General features: G+C 33.8%; 3 protein-coding genes across 6 annotated transcripts; 2 read left to right on the top strand and 1 right to left on the bottom strand.

Annotated features, from left to right (window-relative positions):
* Positions 1–75: 75 nt before the first annotated feature.
* LOC105202112 (transcription initiation factor TFIID subunit 3) lies at positions 76–11,050 on the top strand. 4 transcript variants are annotated; one of them, XM_039455981.1, is made up of 11 exons: positions 76–462; positions 1,492–1,663; positions 2,002–2,244; positions 2,319–3,511; positions 3,772–4,164; positions 4,629–4,826; positions 4,898–4,998; positions 5,181–5,428; positions 7,653–7,747; positions 8,380–8,480; positions 8,565–11,050. In XM_039455981.1, exons 2-11 carry the CDS (start codon positions 1,498–1,500, stop codon positions 8,698–8,700), a joined length of 2,874 nt encoding a protein of 957 aa, XP_039311915.1. In that variant the 5' UTR covers positions 76–462; positions 1,492–1,497; the 3' UTR covers positions 8,701–11,050. The 4 variants fall into 4 exon arrangements, with proteins under 4 accessions (XP_039311915.1, XP_039311909.1, XP_025988154.2 ...); XM_039455975.1 differs by having other exon boundaries at positions 3,772–4,368; positions 5,181–5,293; XM_026132369.2 differs by having other exon boundaries at positions 3,772–4,368.
* LOC105201973 (CCR4-NOT transcription complex subunit 11) lies at positions 10,929–13,812 on the bottom strand. Its single transcript, XM_011170291.3, has 2 exons — positions 13,683–13,812; positions 10,929–13,520 (listed from the first exon to the last, which is right to left on the bottom strand). Exon 2 carries the CDS (start codon positions 13,394–13,396, stop codon positions 12,029–12,031), a length of 1,368 nt encoding a protein of 455 aa, XP_011168593.2. The 5' UTR covers positions 13,397–13,520; positions 13,683–13,812; the 3' UTR covers positions 10,929–12,028.
* A 482-nt stretch (positions 13,813–14,294) lies between these two features.
* Positions 14,295–16,462, top strand: LOC105201974 (F-box only protein 28). Its single transcript, XM_011170292.3, has 3 exons — positions 14,295–14,820; positions 14,907–15,155; positions 15,361–16,462. Exons 1-3 carry the CDS (start codon positions 14,620–14,622, stop codon positions 16,144–16,146), a joined length of 1,236 nt encoding a protein of 411 aa, XP_011168594.1. The 5' UTR covers positions 14,295–14,619; the 3' UTR covers positions 16,147–16,462.
* The last annotated feature ends 101 nt before the right edge of the window (positions 16,463–16,563 follow it).

The raw sequence follows: 16,563 nt of genomic DNA, 5'->3' as shown, positions 1-16,563 counted from the left end.
GCGAAAATCGCGCCACTCGCGAAGGGGCTGGCGGGTGGCGGGAGTCACGGGAGAACAAAGATTGCGGAGCTGGGGGGGTGAGACGCATTATGTCCGCGGCAAGAGAGCTGAAAAGAGCACGGGAATTGATGGGAATGGCGGCCGCGACCAGCTGCGTTTAGCGTGGTTTGTGGTACGTTGGGTACGCGTGTAGCGTGAAGAACGATTTTTCTTCGCAAATTCCAGATTCCAAGCTATATCTATGTCAAGTGTGTCAACTATGTGACGTTCGGCTGCGGAAATCGGAAGATATTCTCCCGCTCTCGCGTCCACCTCGAGATGAGGGAACGATACTTGTCTTCTGTTGCGATCTGATTCGCTCTCCGTGTCTCTCTCCGAGCGTGCAGCGGATTAAAAACATATCTCGAAATATCTGGAAATCGGGCCTGTGAGCTAACTGTGCCGAGCCGGCGCGTACAGACGGTAAGATTTTGCATTTGTAATGTATGAATCTCCACAATGTGATCATTCCTGTTAGTACTACATACATTGGAGATAGTGGTCACGTAACGGTATACAACTTTTAATGCACCTAATAATTTTTGGAATAGTTGTACTTTGAGATTCTGTCTTAATATTATGTATTACTTTGATTCTGTTCTCTTTTGTACATTTATTACGTGATATTAATATATTAAATTGGCATATAAGGGTTGTGCTCCTAAGTTTACTGCCAATACTGAAAATCTATCGTATACGTAATGTGAATTTTCAGTACTGACAGTATATATTGGAACACAGCTGCAGTTTACAAAGTCAAGCATTGTTCCTAGCTTTGTTTATCTTACAATAAATATAATTACCATAGTTATTGGCTAAATTGTTAATATACACCAATGTTCCATTAGTATGTTTAGTTTTTTCTGATGGTTATTCTATATTAAATACAATATATTGTATAATTCAGTGTTAAAGCAGTTATCCAACAAAAGATGTGAGATCTGAAAACAAAATTTAATTCTCTAAAATAAAGATTGACTTTTATAATCCCTTTGCATTATGATGTAAAGTGAATGCAAAAAGTATTTATACATTTTTTAAATTTAATTTTTTTTTTAAAGTAAACTTTAATTAACAATTTATTAGCAAGTATAATAGCTTGTGTATGTATACACGAATATATCTTTATGTTAATAAATTGTTAATTATTAATATGTACTCTTTAAAAATAAAGTTGAAATATCCCTTATATGAATGCTTTTTACACTTACTATGTATAAAATTACATATGAAATATAGTGTAACACTGCCAACTATTATATAGATTGCATATATACTGTTAATTTTAGTTGGATAATCTACTGTACTATGAATGCAATTTGTAATTATTATATCTGGACTACAATACCTGACACTAGTGACTGATAGTTGTAAAGCAAAGAATTCAAAAAATTCTGCATCAAAACTTTATGTATATTTTAATAACTGTGTATATTTTAATAATTTTTACAGGCAAAAATGTCATCTGAATACAGTCGAAACGTTTTAAAAATAGTTGTAGCGCAGATCTGTCAGACAATAGGATGGCACTCTATTAATTCTACGCCATTGGAATTTCTGGTAGATCTTATGCAGGAATATCTGTTACGTGTTTCAAAACTTACACATCAATATGCGGAAGTTTGTGAGTAACTGTTATATTAATTTTACTAGCAATTGCCTCATGTTATCAGTTTTCCATCTTTGTTTATATATCTTTTTATTAATAATGTTCAAATTTTATTTAATGTATATTTAATTATATGTATATAAATATATTTAAATGTATATTTAATTATGCACAATGTCCCTGGATTTTTCATACATACTTAAACAGTATTTTTTTTCTATGAGTTAAAACAAGAGAAAAATGTTATACAAACGTACAATAAAATGCTTTATTAAAATTTACATCAATCTAATCAAGCAGTTTAAGTACATTTATAGACATTTTGAGTTTATGATATTTTTATATTTTTATAGTGGAAAGAACAGAGCCAAATCTTGATGACTTAGGATTAACATTTCAATACATGAATATTGATATACAGGAATTAGCTGAATACGTGAAAAATGTAGATTCTGTTCCATGCGCTATACAAGTACCGCGTTATCCAATTCAACGTCAGAATCATTTAAATTTTTTAAAACCGGGCAGTCGTGAAGTGGTTACAAGACCAGTACACGTACATGAACATTTACCAGCTATGTATCCCGAAACTGAAGGTAATAAGTCATATTTTCTTTTATGAACACAACATATTTTATTAATTTACATTAATAATATCTAATAATTGCAGAGGAATATATACCAGATAAGAATGAAACTTTGATGAATGGCACGGCGGACCTGACATCCAGCAGCGGGACATCATCGGGCAATTCAAATAACACGTCACCTCATAGAATGTCGCCACAAGTGGTTTTTAAACGACCGGGTGACCCAGTGTCTTTTGAAAGTCCTATAGTGAAGCGTGCGAAGATTTTGGAGGAAGGCAGACCGTTACGTGAAATAAGCAGCGTTATGATGACCACATCTGGTTTTTTATCACCTGCGCGAGAAGGAAAGTTACCTGAAGCAAGAACGCCGCATCAGGTCCGATCGGATTCGCCTCAACCGAGTTCTTATCCAATGGTACCGCCTGAATTGAAAACCGATAAAAAACCGAAGAAGGTTGTCAAGAAAGGTCCCGAGGATCGTAAGCTTGATAAAGAGAATAAGAAGAAGAAAGGCGCGAAGGAATTGTTCAAGCCGGATAAGATCGACGAGAGCAAAGTAAAGAAATTAGTCGGCATGAAGGAGTTGGCCAAGTTAAAACCGTTAAAGCCAGGCGGCGGCAAAGCGCAATCTACGTTACAAGAACTTACGGGTAGCAGACCGTCTACGCCAAAGGTCGCGTCACCGAAATCAGCCGCCAGTAGTCCAAAATCATTGAAAACGACGCAGCCGAAGGTCAAGGCTGACAAAGTGGTAGATCTAACAGACAACTCCGTCGCCGTTGAGAAGAAAGAGGAACCCGTTGATAAATTACCGTCAGAACCGGATAAACAAAAACTGAATATCTTTAAGAAGATATCGAAACCGCGTGAAGAAAAAGACAAAGATAAAGAGACAACGGAGCCGCATAAGTACAAAGATACTCTTGATTCGCGCGAGAACTCGCCGGAATTGGTCATCGACGTTGAGAATGCGGAGAAACATGCGCACCGTAACGACGTGGATCCGAAAGGAGGACGCGAGGAAAAGAAAACACCTCATACACCAGACGTACATATACAATCGGATAGTGATGTGGCAGATGTGCAGAGTTTATCGTCGGACGTTTATATATTTGACGACGCTATTTCACCACCGGGTACGCCTAGTACACCAAAAACTCCTGAATTGAGTGTACCCACTGTGCCGGAGCAGAAACGGAAGAAGAAGGAAAAGAGTGGTAAAAAGAAAGAACCTAAATTGAAGAATCCAAAACAATGTATCAGTCCGAAGAAGGTAAGATACATATACACATTTTACAGGACTTGATACATCAGAAAATTACATATACAAAATATACATTCGTACATACATACATACACACATACATAAATAAAAAAAAATTTATATATATATATATATGTATATATGTATTTAGTTAAAATTTTCTAATCGATCGCAATGTTGATTTTGTTTTTATCAATAATTTGATTATATGCAATTTTGATAAATGTCTCTAATTTTCAATATTAATATATATCTTTGCTATTTTTTAGACAAAACCTTCGAATGACGTGACAGAATTGGATATACCAGATCGACCCAAAACGCCACAAGCACCTGAGCCACTACATAGAGAGCCTATTCTTCCGATGCCACTTCACACGTTCCCTTTTTTTCCTCCATTTCCTTCGGCACCTGGTTTAATTCCTCCGATGTTTCCTCCGAGATTTTCGTTTCCACTTGGACGAGGTGGACCAGGTCCTCATCCCGCGATGCCCAATTTACCATTACCACCGCGTTTTTCTAATCCACTTATAAAACCCGAAGACTTTCCACTCCCATCCAAAATTAAACCAATGGAACGTGAGAAGCCACTGATTCCCGCACCGGCCGAGCTAACACCTTCGTCGATTCTAAGCGAAAATGAGAAGGTGGACAAAGAGAAGGTGGATAACAAACTTACAAAAATGTTTAAGCCAAAAGAATTGCCTTTCATGAAAGTACCTGAGAGGGTACTGCCGGTAGGCGTTGCACCGCCTATTGTGTCTGCACCTGTCGCACCAATCACGCTTCCTACACCACCAGTACCCGTCGCGCAAATGCCACCATCGAAAAATCCTAAAGCTGAAAAAACAGAGAAGAATGATATGGTAAATTCAGTACGAGACCATATCTCGTTAGATATTTTTATTATTATTTTTTTTTTTTTTTTTGAAAATATTCTCATGAAGATAAGTGCTGTTCACATTAATATCTATCATTTGTATCCATCATTAATGTCATATAATTATTACACTTTATCTTAATCAACTAATTTAATAACTTTTACGTATAAAAGCTATCAGATTAATTGATAAAGATAGGACATAGTAATTATATTTTTGTATAACATAATTTATAACATTTTTAGAAGTCTAAAGAGCACAAGAAAGAAAAGAAGGATAAGGTGAAAAAGAAGAAGGATAAAAAAGAGAAGCACAAAGAAAAAGGCGAGAAAGTAAAGGATAAGAAGGAAAAAACTGAAAAACGCGAGAAATTAGAAAAGCTTAAAGAAAAAAAGGAGAAAAAAGAAAAGAAAAAAGAAAAAGATCAAAATAAAAAGAATATGGTATTTATGCATCTATTGTTAATAATAATGATAATAAATAACAATAACTTAATATGTATGTGTTATTACAGAAGGAAGAAAAGAATCCAGAAGCTGTTCCCAAAATTACGTTAAAATTAGGTACAGCTTCTCCCAGGCCAGCAACTCCAGATAATGCCCCTATGAAGAAAATGTAAGTAATAATAAATTCTTATTAGTAAATTTGCATTAGCAATTTAATTGTAATAAAAATTTTTATTTATATTGTTGACATGTTTAATCAGTTTATTGAAAAGAGATTTTTAATATTTACTTGTACTATATCATGGGGGGATTATAAATAATCATTGTGTGATTATACCTTATTTCTTTCAGAACTATTAAACCACTTGTGAAAAAGCCCGATGAAGAGGTCAAGCGGGAACCTAGTCCAGAATTGGCGAAAATATCGGCATTGGTAACACGACCGCCAAAGCAAAAGTCAGCAAGTAAGAAAACAGAGGAGGGAATATTAGATGGAAGCCCTGCTCTTCCTACAGACTCTTTCTCTGCCAATCTTACTAGCGCGCCACTTGCATCAGTTCCTCGAGCAAAGAAATCTAACTTCCAAAATCTATCTCAAAGTGAGCCAATACCTTCACCTCAGTTTGACAATCCTCCTAAACTCCCGAATCCTCTAGTGCCGCCACAACCACCATATTATTTTGTAAGTACATTTTTCATGATATTTACATATTGGGGATCATTAAAATTTACATTAAAATTTAAGCTCTTAGAATGAAAACATTACAAATAATATTTTGTAAAGAAAATTTTTGGTATATAAATTAAATTGGTAATTAAATTATTTATATTTATATAAGAAATATAATAATAAGACTTAAAAATTAATAAATTTTTCTTTTAAAGCGCAAAAATTTTAGCGTTTTTGTTAAAACGTTTTTAAACTACAAAAAATTTATATGTAATTTATTTATAATAACATTGTTGTAAATTTTTGTGAATTTTTGAAAATAGATTAACTAAGAACTTTTTTTAGTAAAATTTCATAAATACTAATTATATACTACAAAGTCGATTTTTTGGGGAAAATTTATCTTAAATTATTGAAAGTAATTAAATTATTGCAATTGATACTTTAACGAGATGAACCCAACCCATCGATATTGTTTCAAATACAAGCCTATCCAAAAATTCCAATTTCCTTTTCAAGCTATTTCTGCATTTATGCGTTTATGCATTTATGCGTCTTATGGTGACGGTACACATTTTTTTTTTTTCCTTTAAATCACGCTCTCTCTTTTGATATATTGTTATGTTGTCCAAATAACGAATGTAGTACACATTCTCTCATAGCTATATTTAGACTTACTGTGTATTTTATGTTGCAATTATTACCTTACTCACTTTCTTTAAAAATTTAGTACTCATATTTCCATTTCTTATATATTGAATCTTAAATATTTCTTTATTCTAAATTTCCTCATAAATTGACTCTTAAAAGCTTGTTTTGCCATTTTCTATTTTTATTCTGCTTTGCAAGACTTATTTTGTACAGAAAGCTTTTCAGAAAAGACATTTTTTTAAATAAGTAAATTTAAATAATTTTAAATTACTAAATACAAGTTGCAAAGTATTATTTATTACAATATGGAAATAAATTTTAGGAATAATATTCGTTAAAAATATATTGATTAATAAATTTAATGGTTTCTCGTTATCTGATTTGGTATATTTTATAATGTTCTGAATATATGAGCTTTTCTGAGTGGCTGCATCTTGAGTTTGCTATTTGTAGAATTGATTGCTGCTTTTATGCAAATATAGATATAATTCCTCATTAAAAAGTGAGTAATATTAACTTAGAAAGTTTTATTTTCTAATCATGCTTTTTAAGTAAGAAAGCATTTTTCATCATCATTTTATCATCCATACATTCCACATAGATCAACAATTCATATCATATGATATACAATATGGTATACTTGTCTCTTCTTATTACAAATTTGCGATTATAGTATAATTATATATTCTGACAGATTTAATAAACAAATATCTGTTGTCAATTTAAACGTAAATCTATAAAGGCATTATATTGTAAAGTTATGTACCATAATTGGTATCAGTTACTAAAATTGAAATATCTAAAACGCAGGATGTTTTATTTTTGTTTTGCTCTTAACGTTAATGTATGTTCAATTAAATTATTACTACAAATTTGATATTATTTATCTCATTTATTAGTATACAGCTTAAAAATTCGAGTAGTACTAGTTACTAATATACAATTTATTCTTGACATTTCTGTACTAAAGTAATTTCTTTTACAGTATCTCTCTTATGTTTATTAATAATATGCCCATGCTTTTCATTAATTTCCCTTCTCTATTTGGCAAGTGCAGTCACATTAGCGCATACATATATATATATATTCTTCACATATAAATAGTTACAAGATGCAATTGAGACTTGTGTGTCACTTCTGAATTCGTCGCTTGTTAACTAAGTAGTATTAGAGAGCATGTATTTTATCAGTTACTAATGTAACTAATATGTCATTTATTTTTAAAACTTATAAGAATGTACTTAACTCAAGATATAATGATATAAAATAATTTTTCTCATTCTCTTTATTTAATCAGCGAATATATTTATGGTCTGTGATCATTGGTATATAGTTTATTATAGGTTGTTAATAAGATACTAACAAAGATAATAGAGAAAAAAGAAAATTACGTAGCAAAAAGTATAAGGTCAAACCGTTGCATGAGATTTGCACGTTGCATAAATAAAAATTTAGCATGAGAGACCCCGTTAGGAATATAACCGACGGTTTTAACGGTACAGAGGTGAAAGCAGAGCCAGTTTCTAAAAAGGATGATGCTAAAGAAGACAAAGAAAATGGCAGGAACGTGTTGCCTACAACACCAACCACTACTGTGGTGAGTACGCTTTACACCTCTTTTAAAGAATATTGCAAGGCATTTTTCTATGCGCCGATGCTATGGATAACTAGCTGAGTTTTTATGATACGTTAGTTGCAACACGATACATTTATCGTAAAAATATAAATACAGAAATAAACGCGCGCACGCTAAAACTACTTTAAATAGGCGTTAGAAAAGAAGCTAGGACACGATTTAAAGGATACGTATCGAATGTCAAAAGAAGAGACAAGTTCATCTCCAACCCATGTTATCATAAATCATTGTTTCATCGAGATATCATAAATTCTACATATCATTTAAGACTCAGGAACTCCTGCAGTTTATAAGAAAGTACTATAAGATGTCGGTATCTTGTTTTGTTATTAAAATATTTTTTTCTTAATGAAGACAAAATAATTAATGGACAGCATGACAAAATATCGCGAGGTCCGCTGGCTATTCTTCATAGAGTCAATATGTTATTGAGGAATTGTAACATGTTCCATTGAAATAGATATTTGATGAATCCAAATGTCAAACGCAATAAATGATTCTTTAAAACTTCAGCAAATTTGTCAGAGATGATGGGTTGGGTTTAGATAAAAAAAATTCGTCGAGTTCTGGTTATCCTGAGATGAGTGTTACAGGATCGAGGGGGACGTCAGGTATGGATATGTCCTGCATGCGGCAACCAGGACGATGGCTCGCCTATGATCGGCTGCGACGATTGTGACGCTTGGTATCACTGGTAAATAATTCGTTAGACTTACCTATATATTTACACGACATAATGTTGAAATTGATCACAAAAACTTAATTTTTTTTTTTTCAGGGTGTGCGTTGGTATGCAGGTTCCACCAGCTGAGGACGAGGATTGGTATTGTCGTTTTTGTATAGCGAAGAAACAAGAGCTGCTTCACGATAAGAAGAAGAAAAAGAGGAAAAAGAAAGTGAAAGTAACTGCCTAGTATAAGTCAACCGGGTCTAACTGCGTGAGACCCGGTGTCATTATACCAAGCATTACCAAAGTTAAAGCAAAGGATAATAAAAGTGGCATTAAGAGTGTGAAAACGAAAAAGGTGCCTAAGGGTGATGTTAAGATGCAAGTAAAGCCGTTAAAAGGAAAATCGATAGCAACTAAAGGAAAAGCTACGAAGAATGTAGTGAAAGTGAAGGCTGTAAAAAAGAAATAGAGTATGATGTGCAATATAATTTAGAAAACGGGAATTGTATTTTGTAAACTATGGGACAAATGTAAAGGATTCTATTTTTTTTTTATGCCAGCGTACAAGCATTCTACGTTTGTATTGGTATTCTATAATACAGTAACGATATTTATCGGTGTTTTAGTTATTAAGAAAATATATTTTAGTGATATGTTTTTCAAGATACCGATAAACGTTAATAGAATACCGCTGGTTCTGGATAGTTTTTTTTTTTCGGTTTTTCTACCTTGTATACACATCTATCACATTGTATTACAAACGTTTATTACACAATATGACAAATTGTAGTATATTTTCTTAGCTCTATTAGATTCACACATCTTTCACCTTATGCTTGATAGATTTAATATACAGGACTTCACAAAATACAAAATAATGTCCATTTTTAATACATATGTTGTACGAATCAATTATGTATAATAAGTCATTAGCGATATAATTATATATTTAATTTCATTTCTTTCATATATACATATACAGGGTGTTTATGGAGTCTGTTACCACTCCTGTTATGTTTCAAAACGGTTTCAAATTTATAAAAATATGCGAAATATTTGTGTTCGATATAGAGGATTCTGCTCTTAAGAGATTTAGAAAAATTGCTTTAGGGGAAGGACGTCTTAGGAATTCCAACTCTAAAATTTTTAATAGGATTTCTCATATATAATGTTAGAAAAGGTATTAAAAAAAAATTTCAAAGCGAAGATTGATGCGGTGATCCGTTTGGGAGTTACTTTGGACCGAAATTTCGAAAAAGGCTAATTAAAAAAAAATTGTTACTCCCGGAAAATTGTTTAAAAAAAAAAAACATTTGGGAAAAGGGTTTTTTTTATGCTTTCTATTGTAAGCGTATAAGACCGTATAAGGCTCTGTATAGAAAAAAATTAATACTTTCACACTGGGAATGTTTTTTTCTGATTTTCTGAAGTAATTATTGAAATGGGAATAACAATTTTTCTTTTAATTTTGAACTTTGATTCCAAATAAATCCCGAACAGATCAATATATCAATCTCTGCTTTGAACCAAACATTTTTTTATGTTCTTTCATACAATATACTACAATATTGAAATTCTATTTGAAATTTTTAAATTGGAGCATCTTGGAGGAAGGGGAAAAGAGGTAACCTCTTTAAAAGAGTAACTCTTCGAAATGATTGAATACATATTTCGCGGTTTATCATAATTTTGAACCTATTCTGAAATATATTTCTAAAATATAGAGGATGGTAATTTCATAAATACCCTGTATCTATGTGTGAGTGTGCGCGCGTGTGCGTAAAAAACAAAAAAGCATGTATTATATATATATATATATATATATATATATATATATATATATATGTATGTATCACAAACTACTTTGATAACAATTTTATTGTGTTATACTAGCAATCATTTCACTATAATTTATACATTAATAATTTATAGTATTATAATTGTGTTGCCTGTGTACAGGATGTGAAATATTATTTAATTCTGATATGTATTTATAATGTACACAATGAATCCGAGAATAATTGGAATAATGAACAAAATTACTTGTTAGGGTAATCAGTAACAGCAATAAAACAAGCGCCAATTTATAAGAATTAATTGTCAATCATATGTCAGTCAAAATGTTACAATTTGTATAATTCTATCTATAAAAATGATTGCTCGAGTTGATTGGGATCATGAATATATATCTATTGATTATATATATGTATACAAAAAGATTAAATTATAACAGACTGTAACAAATATTTGTCATGTCGACACTTGTTATTATAACCAATTGTAAAATTTTTTTTATATCACTCTATTAAATCTATATATCTGATTATGCATGTAATATTTTGTTCAAATTTTTTTATAACAGTTCTATAAATAATAATACTCTATTACACACCAATCAGGTATCATCAAATGTGCGTATGTATACACATACATAAAAATAAGATATTTGTCTAAAGAACACTCAAAGTGAAATTGTATTGACTGCGATATTTATTGTAATTCGTTTCTTTTGTACTTGAAGTTTGAAGCATGATAGATACAAATGTGTAATTGTAAAAAATTTACAATTATAAATTCGTTATTTACATATTGCATTTGTTTATTAGATGATGATTGTTTATTATAAGACAATGTTACAGAATTCAGTTACTAAAAATGGAAAGTTACCAATATAAAAAAAAAACATTGTATGTCAAATTCTAGATCAGCGAAGTATTTTTTACATAAATAAGTTATTATCAATGTTTCATATACATGTATATATTACAAATTTATATTCACTTCAATTTTATATTCTACATAAAACATTAAATTTGCCTTAGCAAAATGGTTGACTTGTATAATTTAAAAACATTTATTATTACATGATGGTATGCACTTTTGTAATATCTATAAAGTTCGTAATTCTTTTGTTATTATATAACGGTTTATCATAAATCACACAAAAGTCTTTTTAGTTTGTATGATTTCAAAAACAAGATAGTTATTGTGTATTACTAACGTGTGGCAAAGGCTTAAAATGTAAAATATGTTTCTTTTCTTTTCAACTGAACTTTGTCCATTTGTCCTCTCTTTCTCTCCAACTTGAGTGGAAAAAAAGATAAAAACTTTGCAAGAAGTGAATTTTCATCTAGATGTATCTTCGATTTCACACTCTTAAAAAATTTGGTATTTTACTACTAAAAATTTATAATAGTCTGACTATTAAAGTTGAAAATCCATCCAATAAACTAGACTCCAAAGAAGTCAGCTAAGACCTTGTGATTTTCCTTAAGATACAGATCTTCTGATATAAAAAAAAAAAAGATCGTAGACCTGCCAAAACTATTTATCGAGATTTATCTTGGTAATCAAGATATTTTTTTTAAAACATGATGGCTACAATTCGAAAATTTATTTTCCATTTACAACAACTCAATAACATAATTTTAAAATGTTATTTTATCAGATATATACAGGAGGGTGCAACTAGGGACATACTCAAATCATCAAATTTCCTGTTAAATTAATCGAACAGTTTGTTTTTTTAGTGAAAATGCTTCACATAGTATTTACAGGCATCATGGCACGTTTTAACATATATCTGCTCTATTTCTTGTAGGTGGAGCGCTAAGTCCACCGGTATCACCAGACTCAAGTTGTTTTAAGAGCCGAAATAATGCGGCTGCTTCCCTAATGCGACTGAATTCAACACAGAACGCTTGGATCTCGATAAATAGCTCTTGCACGTTTATGATTTTATTTCTTATCAGAGATTGCAGAAACACACAGACAAGTCGCACCAGTCGGTTCTGCATGTAACGGTCCTTGATAGTCTCACAGGTAGATATACAATTGCTAATATACAAATGTACAAATTCCGTCGGTAGATCCACCGTGGTGGTTAACCTGTTTACTACCTCCATAGAATGAAGAGACATCTCCATGTTCACCAGCACGCTAAAGTATTCAGTGATCTGGCTGGATTGCATTAATTTGAGTAAAACTTCAATGGCAATCAAAGGATTGTTCTCGACCAGATCTGGCAATTTGGGAGGCGTGAGTCCAATGTGATAAACGAGCTTTGGATCCTTGTCCAGTTCGCTAATCAAATATTGTTGCTGAGTCAGCGTTAAAACGTTCTTAAAGGCCTTGCCCATGAGTTTACGTGCTTCGGCACTAGCGCAGTTTGACACGCACATACTGGTGTCGTACTCGACTGTAAATTGAGTCGGTTCTGTAACATGAAACCAAGCTAACTCATTGATAGAATGATAAAGCGGTGGTACAAGCCTCACGCATTCGGGACGATAACTTCGCCTGCACAGAGGCGGGTCGCCGATAGTGAGATCTTCTATCATATTTTTCACAGCAGTCACGTCGTACTCTATTCCTTTAGAGTGATCCATGTCAGGTAGTATTATTGGATTTCCGCATTTACTGACGGCTGGCAGCTCAGATTGGTGCTCCGCCAGTTGCAGTTGCAAGTTGGTCAGATCGATAGGCGGCACGGGAGCAAACGAGAATTCGTCCACGATCTGGCGTGGCGTCTTCTTCATAACGTCCTTCGCATTGTATCCCATCAAATTGACAAGCAGATTCTTCTCGCAATTTGACAGGGGCGGTATGTGACCGGTGTGGCCGGACGATTTCGAACTGCCGTTATTAGTATCCTCCTGCAACTTGAGCACTTGCACAAACACAGAGGCGAAAGGCGTGGAAGCCAACGGTTCCCCTCGGTACAGGTCGAATAGCAGCGTCCACGCTATGATACGTTGGACATGTTTGGGCAGCAGGCTGACGTGCTGCAGCTGCAGGAGCAGCACCGTTCCTACATCGAAGCGCTCCTCCTTGGGGAAGCTCTGATGCAGCTGACCGCAGAGACTCTCGAGGCTGCTGTCTCGATTCTCCTCGCTAACGAGGTCTAGCAACTTCACGATGTTCTGTTGAGTGTGCGACATTCTCGCGATGAATGAAATTCTTGCGACACTCCGTACTTACTCCGTCGTCGTAAAGTTACATATATAAACAAAGCATGAGCTGTGTCCCACGTGGAGATATCACGCACGTTTATGGGCAAAAAATCTGCAGACAAATCTTGAAATTAACCCTCTTATCTCGGGACAACGTTCTCGATCAATCCACGTTTTACAACTGACCAGTTGGTTCAGTTGTAAAACGTGTAAACTGGCATTTTCCAACTACTTTCTCTCACTATATTAGTTTCTATTTGTTTACTTGCATTACCTAGTACTTTGACACAAGCTGGACCGCTTGGACGTGAACGGAACCATTATCTGTACTTTTTAACTGAATTGAGCTGAACTTCTTGCACGTGTAGGTTTCAAGGGTCTCGCACATGAAATGCATAACATAACATAAGCACAACATAAGATCGCTGGACCAATGAGCATCCAACATAAAGTCGCCATATTAATTTACATAAGATTCCTATTGGTCCAGAGGCTTTATGCTACGCTTATGCTCTGTTATGCACTTTATGTGCGAGGTCCTTCATAGGCTTTCTACAATAAGCTATTAGTTGGTATTATAAGTCATAAGCCATAAAATTTGACCAATCACAGTCAAATGTGAAGAGAATATTCGACTGTGATTGATCAATTCTTATGGCTTGTGACTTATGATACATACCAACTAAAGGTTGATTTATGCAGGCCATAACCGCTAACTTATGCCGGAATCTATAAGAAATTGACCAATCATAATTAGTTTATAGAAGAATAATCGACTATGATTGGTTAATTTCTTACAGATTACGGCATAAGTTAGTGGTTATGTTCTGCATAAACCAACCTTAATAGCTTATTGTAGAAAGGTTATCATACCAGTTTCATACTGCATCTGACTGATGCGTTCGAGTTCGACGGACGATTCGACTTCCAATAGGAGAAAGATTCCCACTCAGCAACACTTTTGTCTCTACAAAACGTGTTCTTCTATTGGATATCAGACGTCATATATCGAACGCAGTGTGAATTCTGCGATTACACATTAGCAAAGTGTATTTTAGAACGCATCTGTACGTTTGTTTATAGGTCATTTGAGATCGGAGTATTCTGGAGTGTTCGAAGCTCGAAGCTCATGATCACGAGCTACTATACTATCGATAGCGTGGCGTAGATTCGCGTCAATTACGGTACGGTGCGGATTTCGGTGCTAAAAAATGGACATTTCCCTCGTGTCGCACATGGAATGGAAAAAAGCGCCAGCTGATATGGTTGACGAGCAACAGAGTCGACTGCACGATCCTGCCACGCGACAGATGAACGATAATGCGCAACTGAATCTGATAAATCTTCCCGATGTGTGCTTAGAGGCGGTCCTGTCTAACCTCTCCTACGATGAGATTTCTAAATATAGGATCGTAAGAGCGCCCTTTAATGCCCATGAAGAGAATTCTTCGCTTCCTCGCATGCTCTGAAGCATAAATTATATGATGTTCCTTTTCAGGTTTGCAGACAGTTCGATCGAATCTGCAAGAAGCTGCTCAACCGTGGCTTCAATCTTATGGAAAAGCATCACGCGCAATGCCTCCGCACCGTTAAGAGCCAGCTGCCGAGGAGGGAGTCGGAGCGACGGAGCCATCCTCTGGCACGTCATTGCGATATCTTGACGGCGATAGAAACGAGAATCTCCATGTTATCAATGACTTTCATTAAGTATGTGGATCTGAATGTTTGCTGCTTCATTCCTGGAAAGGTAATGGATTTTTTCTTCACGGAAAACCTACTGTTATAAGCTTGATGTACAAATATACAATCCTAGTAATGGATGAATTAGTAATACTGATAATATGTATCAATATTTTTATAATCTAAAGATATTATGTCAACATCATGATTGTGGAATTATACTAATGGAAATACTGATTATTGAATAATAATGTGTTGTAACTGTGCATTAGGTAATTGATGAAATTTTCCGTGTTCTTCGATTAATTCAAGAGACGAAGACACCACCCAGAGCACACGAAATACTGCAAGAACTACGAGATATAAGCAGCATGGCCATGGAACATTTTGATGAGAAGATCTTGCCTGATCTGAAGCACAACATCTGTACATCCATGGTTGGGACTGTGAATTCATATGATTTACCTGGTGGCGTCATGATCTCTCACGGTAGAAACATAAATAATACCACACTGCCACATTGTAACAATCATAGCATGACCTGCTCGGAGAAGCTTAACCAGATCTTTAAGAAGATTAACGATCGTACAAAAAGGAACAAGATGTTCTTCTTGTCTGTGAAAAATCAAATGGCTAGAATAAAACTTAGGATGCAAAGGCAAGAATATCTGGTGCGGAAGCAAAATCTGAAGTTATACAAACAGGCAAAGAAGATGCAGGATCAAGACACTCAGTTAGCCGAAGTGCGGAAGCACCTTGAGGAGTGGGAGCAGAAGATGGTTGATTTGACTACTGAAGTGAGCCGAGCGCGAGAGGGAATTCCACTCCCTCAGAATCCCGATTCATTAGAAAGTCTTAAACGAAAAGCACACATTATTAACACCGATGCCGAGACACTTCAAAAGACGAACGAATTGCAATCTAAGAAACGCAAACTTATAATAGAAAGAAAAGCGTCGAGTGACGCACAGGACATGAAGTTTAAAAAATTTATGTCAGGCTTACTTGCAAAAAATGAATTAGATGATTATTTCGTCGATCCCTCGTGTCCGCGCTAATTTTGCTCTTTTTATATTAACAGTTTTAGCGCAAAGATTTTTGCGGAATCATACTCTTTATATAATGCATTTTTCAACTGTAACATGTATGACATAGATTTAATCATAGAGTAACATATACTCAGTACATCTAAAAAGTTTAATTAAAATTATAAAAGTTATATTCAAACAATAGTTATTAGAGTTTAAGTTAAAATTAATATTTTTAATTTTTTCTTTCATTACAGAAGCAACATAATATATAAATAAATCTTTTTCATTAGTTTTATAATGCTTTACTTGGAATTTTTACATATATTTGCAAAATATATATGTATATTTAAAAAATATTTTATTTTGCATTTATTAAGAAATTGAAGAAAAGTAAAGACAATAAACTGCAAGTTGCAATAAAATATTAATGCATATTTTATTAAA

This window comes from Solenopsis invicta, chromosome 1, assembly GCF_016802725.1.
Source record: "Solenopsis invicta isolate M01_SB chromosome 1, UNIL_Sinv_3.0, whole genome shotgun sequence".
Classification (NCBI taxonomy): domain Eukaryota; kingdom Metazoa; phylum Arthropoda; class Insecta; order Hymenoptera; family Formicidae; genus Solenopsis; species Solenopsis invicta.
Note: the sequence above shows the minus strand (reverse complement) of the source record. Positions and strands in the feature narration are given on the sequence as shown.

What these genes read in the sequence shown, in the direction of transcription:
- LOC105202112 (XM_026132369.2), top strand. Translation starts at nt 1,498, where the DNA reads ATGTCATCTGAATACAGTCGAAACGTTTTAAAAATAGTTGTAGCGCAG. An exon ending in AATGTATCAGTCCGAAGAAG is followed by an intron (nt 3,512 to 3,771) that starts GTAAGATACATA and finishes GCTATTTTTTAG; the next exon opens with ACAAAACCTTCGAATGACGT. An exon ending in ATCAAAATAAAAAGAATATG is followed by an intron (nt 4,827 to 4,897) that starts GTATTTATGCAT and finishes GTGTTATTACAG; the next exon opens with AAGGAAGAAAAGAATCCAGA.
- LOC105201974 (XM_011170292.3), top strand. Translation starts at nt 14,620, where the DNA reads ATGGACATTTCCCTCGTGTCGCACATGGAATGGAAAAAAGCGCCAGCT. An exon ending in AGATTTCTAAATATAGGATC is followed by an intron (nt 14,821 to 14,906) that starts GTAAGAGCGCCC and finishes GTTCCTTTTCAG; the next exon opens with GTTTGCAGACAGTTCGATCG. An exon ending in GCTGCTTCATTCCTGGAAAG is followed by an intron (nt 15,156 to 15,360) that starts GTAATGGATTTT and finishes ACTGTGCATTAG; the next exon opens with GTAATTGATGAAATTTTCCG.
- LOC105201973 (XM_011170291.3), bottom strand. Translation starts at nt 13,396, where the DNA reads ATGTCGCACACTCAACAGAACATCGTGAAGTTGCTAGACCTCGTTAGC.